Source organism: Solanum stenotomum, chromosome 12 (assembly GCF_019186545.1).
Source record: "Solanum stenotomum isolate F172 chromosome 12, ASM1918654v1, whole genome shotgun sequence".
Taxonomy (NCBI): domain Eukaryota; kingdom Viridiplantae; phylum Streptophyta; class Magnoliopsida; order Solanales; family Solanaceae; genus Solanum; species Solanum stenotomum.
In genome coordinates, this window is record NC_064293.1 from 48,372,277 (window position 1) to 48,383,710 (window position 11,434).

At 32.6% G+C, this 11,434-nt stretch overlaps 2 protein-coding genes across 2 annotated transcripts; one reads left to right on the forward strand and one right to left on the reverse strand.

Moving 5' to 3' along the window:
• The first annotated feature begins 2,809 nt into the window (after positions 1-2,809).
• On the forward strand, positions 2,810-4,814 carry LOC125848958 (protein SPIRAL1-like 1). The gene is made up of 3 exons (XM_049528927.1): positions 2,810-2,960; positions 3,753-4,019; positions 4,531-4,814. Exons 2-3 carry the CDS (start codon positions 3,771-3,773, stop codon positions 4,612-4,614), a joined length of 333 nt encoding a protein of 110 aa, XP_049384884.1. The 5' UTR covers positions 2,810-2,960; positions 3,753-3,770; the 3' UTR covers positions 4,615-4,814.
• Positions 4,815-9,807: 4,993 nt separating this feature from the next.
• Positions 9,808-10,317, reverse strand: LOC125848960 (60S ribosomal protein L39-3-like). The gene is made up of 2 exons (XM_049528930.1): positions 10,208-10,317; positions 9,808-10,113 (listed from the first exon to the last, which is right to left on the reverse strand). The coding sequence occupies exons 1-2, from the start codon at positions 10,208-10,210 to the stop codon at positions 9,961-9,963; spliced, it is 156 nt and encodes a 51-aa protein (XP_049384887.1). The 5' UTR covers positions 10,211-10,317; the 3' UTR covers positions 9,808-9,960.
• Between the last annotated feature and the right edge of the window lie 1,117 nt (positions 10,318-11,434).

The window sequence follows — 11,434 nt, forward strand, 5'->3', positions numbered from 1 at the left end:
AGTTTATTCAAAGATATATTACTACTATAGTTTTTTTTTTTTAATTTGTTTTTGCTTTCAATCAAAATGGTATAGCATAATTTGGGATAGACAAACTTTTACCAACACTGTTTGATAGACTTTGGGAGTGAAATGACAAGAATAGTTTCTTAGGTTGGAGAGTAGAATAAAATAGTTAAGTGTAGTACATGGGAAAGTTTTGATCTGTTAAATTTATCATTTTTAATCTCCATCGAAATTTCAGCTAATTTTTCTTTTTTCACAATGCATGTCAAATCTATTAAAATTATTAATTTCTGTGTTGTAGTGGATGTATAATTTCCTCGCCGATCAAGTGACTCCATATCTTAAGTCGGCAAAAATTAACGTACAGTTTAAACAGCAAGATTCGTATGTTGTATTACGAATTCAAATGTTAGTACCTTACTGCTGGGCCCTGTAATATTTATTTCCACCCAATAATTATATTGGATTATCGTTATATCATAGATATATTTTTCTTTCTATTTATTGGATAAGAAAACCCTCAATACTTTCCAAACCAAAAAGGGCCAAAAATATCTCTGTACTATTTAAAAAGTTTTAAAATATCATTCATCTATTTATTGGGTTAAAAATACTCTTCGATTAACCTTTTTGGTCCACTATTATCCTTTAAACTAACAGTCTCATTTTTTTTTAATTATTATTATTAATTATTACATGGCGTCTTTCTATTAGATAAAGTTTAATTCCAATCCACCAACTTTTTCCTACCCCACCGACCCATATTGACATCCCTTGACCCAAACCCGATTAAAATATCCATCAGAAATAAAAAAAAATTGAATCATCTCCTCTCCCTAAATCTAATATCCTATTTTTCTTCTCCCCTTTTTTTATTAAGCTATTTCAAGATCAATTTCACCCAAAATAACTATTAGTTTGTCTTTAGTAATTTTTTTCATTATTAGAGTTTTTGTCACTTGTATTACTATAAATTTTCTGTATTTATAACATTGATGTGTATAAACTTTTAAGCTCACTGTGCCCTTTTTTTAAAACATTGATGTGTATAAGTTAAAAGTAAGAGAAAATACTATAAAGATTTGAAGTTTGAGAACTGAAAAGAAATTTTGTGCATCTGAAAAGATTTTTTTTAAAAAAATTTTACATGTGAATTTTACAGATTGGTACTTTACATGGGAATTTATTGCTAGTTGTAATCATTTTACATTTTTAGTTGGCAAACATGTGAATGTTTCGACTTCAATAGACGATTGAATCTTTCAACTTCAATAAAATGCTGCATTGAAAATTTGATTATTTTGGGTGAAATTAATCTTGAAATTGCTTAATAAGAAAAGGGGAAGAAGGAAAATAGGATATTAGGTTAAGGAGGAGAAGAGATGATTCAATCTTTTTTATTTCTAATGGATCTTATAATTGGGTTTGGGTCAAGGAATGTCAATATGGATCGGTGGGGTAGGAGATTGAATGGATTGGAATTAAACTTTATCCAATAGAAAGACGTCACATAATAATTAATAATAATAATTAAAAAAATATAAGGTTGTTAGTTTAAAGGGTAATAGTGGACCAAAAATGTTCACTTAGGGATATTTTTAGCTTAATAGATGGATGAAGGGGTATTTTTAAACCTTTTCGAATAGTATAGGAGTATTTTTGACCCTTTTCCGCTTTCCAAACTATCCTACAATAATAATAACATTCCACTAAGATAGATAGATTGTTTTCGATAAATCTTCGATTGAAATAAAGTATATCAAAATTAAGTATGGAAAAAAATAATATAATATTGAAATTTAAAATAGTCATGTTGAAAATAATAGAGAAGAGAATAATATCAATAAATAATACAATAAATGAGGTGAAAAATAAATAAATAATATTATAATTAAGAGTTTCATATACTAATTACTATCTAATTATCTCTCCCAATACATTTTTAATCTAATTATTCTATCTTTTTTCATACCCACTATATCCAATCACTCGCAACTCGCAAAGACATCCTCCTCAATGAAATATACGTGCATCTCCTCTTCGTCTAAGCTATCATATAATAAACAAAATACTCATCCGTAGACCAAATGGAACGTGATGAGGGGGCACTCCTTTTTGTCGGTTCGTTTCAAAGTTCACAATTATGTTTTGAGAATTTTTGAGAAATGATCCCTTATGTTAGGGATAAATTAAAAATGACCCTTTAAATATAGATTAAAATTGTTTAATCCTATAAATTAGTTATACGTGATTTTCTTTATCTACAATCAAATATTTAATAAATTCTGACAGTCAACTTTTAAGATAGTTATGAAAAACATGTTTAACCTACATAAGCACTAGAAAAGTTAATAAAACCGTAACACCAAAAATTGTATCAGACAACAAAATTAGATTGAAAAGATGGAAGAAAATACATATTAAACAAAAATATGTATCCTTTAAAATCTCAAGCTAACCATTTCCCCATTAGAAGAAAAGAAAAAACATTTTTGAAACATAATCTATTCAAAATTAATATTGAATAGTGAATAAAAACAAATATGTATATTTATAATCTACTTATTACTTGTAATAGTTTCCTTGCATTTTAAATATGTTAGACATTTGTAAAAAAAAATAAAAAATGTGTGGTTAAATTAACTTAGTTAGATGGGTGTCTTTTTTTGTGTAGGATTATACATATATGGGACTTAAATATTTTTTAGAAAACATAGATAATAATGTATACTATAATTTTCATTATTCATAACAATAAAAGGTGTGGGTGGCATCTTATTTTCTAAAGAATTCAAAGGATTGTAGTTGCAATTGATTAATATTACAGGGCTATTTAGTATAATTACTCTTTTTCTTTTTCAAAATTCAAATTCTTTAAAACCTTTATTTAAAGCTAGTTTATTTCCCCAACCGGCCCCTCTCCTCTGTCTCTCGCTTCGGAATTGATACCAAAGGTATGGATTTGCTCTCTTCTTCAAGCTTTTTGTTTTTCTGGTTGATGTGAGTTTCTGTTTAATCTGAGTTTTTTAAAAAAATAATAATAATTTCATTTGTCGATGTGAATTGTTGTTTTTTAGATCTTGTGCTCGTTTAATGGGAAAATGATTAGTTTGAGAAAACTGGAATTTGGTTATAATTTGTATCCTCTGTTTATCTCATGGTGACATATTTAGCCCTTTTCGAGAGGCAGATTTACAGTTCTCTCAGCGGATCTATAGTGTTTTGTTTTGTGTTTAGTGATTTCCAATTTAAAGCATGTGATTTGCAATCCATAGTTCCGCAAGTGGGGTCTGGGGAGGCTAGTATGTACGCAACCTTATTCCTACCTTGTGCGAACCCTAGTCCCTTGGATGCGCAAAATTAAGAAGTGGAACTTGAACTTTTTCCTGGAGTGAACAGGATTTGGATAATGTAGTATGTTATGTGTATTTGTTTGATCTTTGATTGAGAATGTTAGTTATGTACAGTGGAGTTATGAAGCACCGCACCCTGTAGAACGTGATATTAAAAGCTGGTTAAAAGATTGCGTAGGTGTTAAGAACATATAGCTTATTGGTCTCTGAAAGCGAAGATGATCGTTAACAATGGAGTATGAGTTTGCTTAGTGATGTTGTTGTGTAGTTGAGCTGAGCACAATTGTGCGCCTGTAAATGTTTATTGAAAGAAATTGCTGACTAGTTAAAAAATACTGTTGAATTGTTCTATTTTACAGTTTAATTAACATGTCGTACTTGATTTTTTCGTAGAGAAATTAATCATTAAGGATGGGCCGCGGAGTGAGTGCTGGGGGCGGTCAGAGTTCCTTGGGCTACCTGTTTGGAAGTGGAGAGCCTGCTAACAATTCTCAGACTGCTCGCAACCAGGAAAAGGCTCCAACTAATGAGCCTGCCTCAAAGCCAGCTGCTGTTGCACAACCTGTGGATAACACCAAGAATGTACCAGCAGGCATTCACAGTAACAACACAAACAACTATTTTCGTGCTGATGGCCAGAACTGCGGCAACTTTCTAACAGTATGTTAGCTAGCAACTTCTTATGATTCCTGCTGCCATTCTTTTGAACTTTGGAGTGCTTTTAAAGTTTGCAAACTTGTATCTATGTTGATTTGCGTAATCATTTCATCTAGAAGTTTAAACTGTCGGATAGAGCATGAATATCTTATTTGACAATGGGTTGCCGTGAGAATTGAATGCACAGGTTCTCTTTGCTGCTTTGGTATTTTATTGAATCGTGGAATCTCATCAAAAAACTTAAGTTGTTAAAGAGATCACACATTCATTTACTTAATTATATATTCTACAATCTGCTATACTAAACACACGACCTTTCTTAATTTTGAAACCATTCTTCTATCATTGGTCCATGTATCTGCATTTGTTTCTTTCTTAACAGAACTCTTGTTTTGACCAGTCTGCATTTAGGCTTTGATTTTCTTCCCAATGGAAGAATATTATAAATATCAGCACCTTTTTGGCTTGCTTAAAGATTTAAGTGTTACCAATCTTTGTCCTGGAATAATTGCAGGAAAGGCGTTCAACCAAGGTCCAAGCAGCACCTGGTGGTGGATCTTCCTTGGGGTATTTATTTGGTGATGGCAGCAGCAAGTGATGTCACTGGACATCAAGTTTCAAAACTTTGCTTTCCCAGTTATGTTGAAAGTATGAATGGATTTCGTTTACTGCAAATTTGGAACTTTTTTTCACAATTGTAATAGTGTCTAATTGACACAGGATTCAAACTGCTATGTAAGTGCTGAATGCTGTATTACCCATTATTTCTGTATCATGGGAGTAAAAAACACACTTCTTTAGTTTAATCTGTTGATGTGGAAATGATATCATCCTTTTATATTTGTTCATATTAAGTTGAACACTATCCTTGCAGATGTCAAATACCATGCTTGCATGATAACAGCAATAACTAACTTTTGGTAAACACACTCATATACCAGTTATAAGGAAATAGATCTCCTTAATTCGAGATCCAGAGTATCTCTCAACACAGTGAAAATAATGTCATTGCTATATCTTTCATATTGTTCTTCAAGGACGCTGTGTAGATCATCAAACTACACTTTTGCAGTATAATAAGTCATTTTGAAAGGAAATCCTAACCGTTCTTCCTAATTTTGTTTGACAAGCCCATGAACAATAAAAACTACAAGACAATTTCCTAAACTACTGATGAAACAAACATACAATTCAAGTAGCCAACATTGTGGACAATTCACGACTTGAAATTCAACAAAAAAGTTAGGTTCAAAGCAGAAGTTGCATCAAAATGATACTATACAGTTCTGATGATCTGACAACTGCGAGCATTCCCAAAATAAGGAAGCACCTAGATGAAATAATGCTTGATTATTTGCCTTAATGTCCAAGAAATGTTTAGATTCCAGTACATGTTGTGATAAACACATTATTGAGATTCAGAGAGAAAAACTGTAAACTGTATATTTCATATTTATGAAAAACTTACTTACAAAGATGAATGTCTAAAGCATACTTCCGTTGGTTCATTATAATACCCTGTGTAGACCGACAGAATTCAATTCCAAGGAAATATTTTAACTCCCCCAAATCCTTGATCTTGAAATGATGATGACTACCTGTTTAGTGTCTAGAATTAACTTGGGATCATTGCATGTAATCAACAAGTCATCTACATAAACAAGTACAATCACCAATCCTGTCCCCTTCCTTTTAGTAAACAAAGAATAGTCTAGATGACTTTGTGTATATCCGTATTGAGACAAGGCTTCAGTGAGCTTGACATTCCATTGTCTTGAGGCCTGTTTCAAGCCATATAATGACTTGACAAGTTTGCAAACCTGTTTCTGCCCTTTGCAACCAACTTGTCCCTTTCCTTTACCACAAAATCCTTTGGGTAACTCTATATATACTTCCTCAAAAAGATCTCCTTGCAAAAACACATTGAAGACATCCATTTGATATATTATCCAATTTTCAGTAGATGCTACAACAATGATTGCCCTTACTGTCACCATTTTCACTACAGGTGAAAATGTTTTGTGATAGTCTATTTCTTCAGTCTGGTTGTACCCCTTTGCCACTAGCCTGGCCTTGAATCTGTCAACTTTCCCATTTGCCTTGTATTTAATTTTGAAGACCCATTTGCAACCTATGGCCTTCTTCCCTGGTGGTAATTGCATCACTGTCCAAGTACCATTATCCTCTAGTGCATTAATTTCCTGTCTCATGGCTTGCACCCATCTACCATCCTTAACAGCTTCTTCAAAACTTCTAGGCTCAGTTTCTGTGGACATTTCAGTCAGGTAGGCTTGGTATGAATGAGATAAGTGGGAATATGTTACATAGTTGGCAAGTGAATAGGGATGTGAAGAATCAATCACTTGTGTGACATAATCCTTTAGCCAAACAGGTGGATGAGAAGATCTGGTAGAAGTCCTAGGTCCTACATCAGGCATAACCTCAGGGCTTAACTGTGGATTAATCTCTGCATCATCATCATCAGGTACAACATCACTGTTAGCTTCACCACTATCTTGTTGTTGTGGATCATTTCTTAGCTGGTTGGGATCAAATAACACAGGATCTTGTACAACTACTCTGAATGTGTCATGTTTTTCAATGTCGTCAAAAGAAAGTTGTTGGCTTGCAAATATTGGCATATGTTGATCTTTAAGATTGCTGAATGGGAAAATAGACTCCTTAAAAACAACATTCCTAATAATTATGAATTTCTACATGTATAGATTGTACCCCTTCTGAGTGACAGAATACCCCATCATAACACATGCATCAGCTCTAGGATTAAACTTGTCATTTTTAACAAGTTTAGTTGCATAGCATAAACATCCAATGGTTGGTTCTCAAGTGATGAAGTTGTGGCTTTGCTTGATGAAATACTTCATATGGTGACTGCTTATGCAGTACCTCAGTGGGCATTCAATTTATCAGGTACACTGCTGCCAAAACACATTCACCCCAATCCTTAATAGGAATGGACCCTTGAAATCTAAGAGCTCTTGCCACCTCTAGGATATCTCTGTGTTTCCTTTCGACCACTCTATTTTGTTGTGGAGTGTGAGGACAACTACTCTCATGAATAATTCCGAAAGATGTAAACAGTGTGCAACAATCTTTATTGAAAAATTCAGAGCCATTGTCTGATCTCACTTTCTTAACGTGTCTATTAAACTGATTTTTGACCAAAGCAAAAAAAGATTTCAAAACACCAAACACATCACTTTTAAACCTCAACATGTATAACCATACCATTCTTGAATGATCATCCATAATGGTTAAGAAATATCTGAAACCATTATATGTAGGAGTTCTATATGGCCCCCATACATCAAGATGAACGAGATCAAAAACATTTTTAGTTCTAGAAGTACTTATTGGAAATTGAATTCTAGTTTGTTTAGCCAAAGGGCAAACTGAACAATTATCACAAATTGTAGTATCCTGATTTACTAAACACAAGAGCTTTAAAGTCTTGAAAGAGGGATGCCCCATCCTGTTGTGCCACAACATGCATTCTGAATCTCCTGTCTTTGTCATTAATATCTTGTCTGTGCTGGCAGCTATCTTTGCATATGAGAAATTACTGGGAAAGTAGTATAAACCATCTTTCTCTTTACCAATCCCTTTCACCTCTCCATTGAAGAGGTCCTGAAAGATACAATACTCAGGGAAAAAATGCACATAACAGTTTAGTTGTCTGGTCAACTTTGAGACTGAGAGTAAATCATATTTGAAGTCAGGAACCACTAAAACATTCTCCAACACATCATCTGCTGATATCTTACAATTTCCTGAATGAGTAATTGATGTAGTTTGGCCATTAGGTAAGTATACCTTTCTTCCTACATTCTTATTAGAGTTACTAACACTGTCTAACATCTCAAACTTAGAAGTCATGTGACATGTGGCTCATGAATCAACTATCCATTTATTGTTGTTACTAATTTTGTTCTGTTCAGCATTAGTATTTACTATATCCATGTAACGATCTTCACCCGCAGATATTGAGAAAACAACAAGGTAATTGGAATTGGGATTACCTTCCATATTGGCCACTTCTGTATACTATTCTTCTTCTTCAGTAAGCAGTTGCATTATCTTTTGATACTGAGTTGGAGTATAGGATTGTCTCATAGCTAAAGCCTGCAAGTTAGTTCTAATAGAATGAAGATTATTTTGAACTTTGCATTCTAGAAGAACCTACAGATTTGTCCCCAAATGCATCATGCTTTAAATCTTCAGCACCATTTTTAATTTGTACATTGTTTGCATTACTTTTTCCTTTATTCCCATTCATTCCTCTGGCAGGATTTGTAGATCCATATTCTTCATGTCCTATTTCTTCTTAAACTTCCAGTCATCAGGGTAGCCAATGAGTTTGAAACATATGTCTCGAGTATGACCATGTATTTTGCAATGATCACAGAATAAGTTCCAATTAACTTTCTTCTTTGCATAGTAACCCCCTCTACCAGTGTTTGATTCACCCCTATTTCCATCATTATGTGTGTTTCTAGAGTTGAAATTACCTCTTCCTACATACAAAGTTGTTGCCTCACCCATATGATTACCTGTATGCATTTCTGAAGTATTTCTTTGGCTTTCATCAGCCATTATCATTGTGTATGCCTTACTCACACTTGGTAATGGGTTCATCATCAAGATCTGGCTACGTGCATGCTTGTATACTTCATTCAGCCCCATTAAAAAAGCAAACAGACGCAAGTATCTCATGTGATCTACATATATTCTAGATTTATCGCAACTACAAGATGGAGGAGGAACAAGAGCATCGAATTCATCCCACATTAACCGTATCTTAGTAAAATAAGCTGAAACATTTGAATTACCTTGGTGAATTGTACAGATCTCTCTATGAAGTTGATAGATCCTCGATCCATCGACCTTATCAAAACGTTCCTTCAGATCTGCCCACACTGTTTCTACATCTGAAGTATAAACGATCCCACTCAATAGCTCTTTTGAGACTGTATTCATTATCCACGCAAGCACGAAAACATTGCACATTTCCCATTGTTCCTCCAATTTAGGTGCATAATCAGTTCGTCTACATGTCCCAAACACGAACCCCAATTTGCTCTTTGCTCTGAAGTTAATCACCATGGATCTGCTCCATAACGCATAGTTCTCTGCTATAGTTAACTGAACTATAGTCAATACACATCCAGGCGTATCTGAAGGATGAAGATATAGATGATGGTTTCTCCTTGATTCAACTAACGCCAAAGTATCTGGCTCAACAACAGACGTACCAACAGTAGCAGACGCATCATTCTCATTCGCCATTGCTCAAAGTAGAAAATCGATCTTCTTTGTTAATGGAAAACCCAGAATCAATTTCGCTTCGTGAACCAAACAATTATTGGTTCAAGGCTCTGATACCATATTGAGATTCAGAGAGAAAAACTGTAAACTGTATATTTCATTTTTATGAAAAACTTACTTACAAAGATGAATGTGTATCTATATATATACAATTATAGAAACTTTTAGATTCTAGACTACTCATCTAACAAACTCTATAACTTAACAGAAAAACAGTTACAAATAGTAATACTAACTAACTATCGATAACTATCGATTAAGTATCTTCAATACACATCCTTTAATAATCAAACATTATTAGCACCTCTTCATCCAACTCCCAACCAAAATTCATGAACGGAAGATAATGTAAAAAAAACGTTTCAAAGTAATAATGTAGTTGCTAATCAGGTAGAAGTTAAAGTAGTAAACCTGTAGCATATAACCAAAGTAACAACGAGAGAAATGCGATAAACGAAATATAATTTCAACTTTTAATTAAGTAGCAAACATCACAGTGAAACTTGGTGCAAACTTTGCACATAATTCAAAAATTAAAGTCCTAATTCTATAATTTAAAACTAAACTCGAAGCCCCTGACCCTAAAATGTATGTATCCTTAGGATCCGAGCTTGGTGCGGCGCCAATGCCTGCGCTTGGCGTTGTAGCGGATGATGTTGTCAGTGCGCATGCGCATCCAATAAGGAATAGGCCTATTTTGCCTCTGTTTCTTTGCCAACTTCTTCTTTATCATGAATGTCTTGTGCAAAGGCTGAAATTGAAACAAACACAAAAAATAAACTAAATAAAACAGCCATAAACTACAAACACAGGAGAGTCGAAGAGGGGGAAGAGCACCGACGTACCATTTTCGGTTCTGCCTTGGCCTAAGAGACAGACACAACAGCGGCGGAATCGAAAACCCTACTCACAAACTTGCTGCCTTATTAAAAAGCACTAGAAATCACCTTTACCCCTTGTTTAGAAAATCCGCGGTAATTGAATTTGGTGTAATTATACTGTAATTACTTGATCAACAGATAATTGAGTGTAATTGACATAATATAATTACACTCTCTAATTCTCAAGGGGCTTAATTACTTTTTATTTTTTTCTTTTATTTTTGTTTTAACTTTTTCGTTTTGATTTATTTTTTATTTTTACTATTTTAAATTGTTTTTTATTTTTATTATTCTAATATTTTCTAAAAATATTTTTATATTATTTATATTTCATCTCCTTCTTATTCTCAACTTTTACTTCATGTGATTCCATGCTATTAACTCGATAATTTACATTATAAACTATTTTTTTAAGTTAGACTTGATAGATAATCTTTTTGTCAAATATTTTATAATTGTATGATATTATATTCAAAATGTTAATCTTTTTATCAAACATGCATTTCATGATGTTCATGAAAATGTATACTTTTAATTTTATGATTAATTTAATTAAAATATACTAAATTGAAAAATATAAATCAATTATTTTTATAATATTAGTTAAGATATATATTTATTAATTAATATATTTTAAAGAGACAATATATATCTTAAATATTTAATTTAATATTATTTATAAAGGTCTTTTTTTGTCTAATATAAATTTTAATTTTAAATAAATAATTTTTATTTTTAAAATTGAATATAACCTTATGATTACACTTGTACGACTAAACAGTACACTTGTAATTACAGTGTAATTACATTGTAGCAAACAAACATGTCAACATAATTACTAGGCTGGTAATTACACTAATTCCAATTACGAATTACCTGGTGTCTTTCTAGACTTACTAAACACCAAAAAATTTTGATAAATGGGGTAAAAAGGCTAAATTGCGCCTCTACCATGGGAAAACAATCAATACGTGTTACTTTCTTATGCTATACATAAACATATAAAATTACTTATTTATTCAGGTTAGTCAAAATTGAATGTCCAATCTCAAGATGCATTGCGTTTATTTCTATTTGATTATTCATATGGTGATGGATTGAAGTTGGCATAAAAAAAAAAAAAGAGATCCGAGCTTGTGTAGTTATGAAATTTGTTTAGCTCGTGATATTTTTTAAATTGTAACAATTCTT

Coding starts and splice junctions, on each gene's coding strand:
- LOC125848958 (XM_049528927.1), top strand. CDS start 3,771: ATGGGCCGCGGAGTGAGTGCTGGGGGCGGTCAGAGTTCCTTGGGCTAC. Junction 4,020..4,530: donor ACTGCGGCAACTTTCTAACA/GTATGTTAGCTA, acceptor GAATAATTGCAG/GAAAGGCGTTCAACCAAGGT.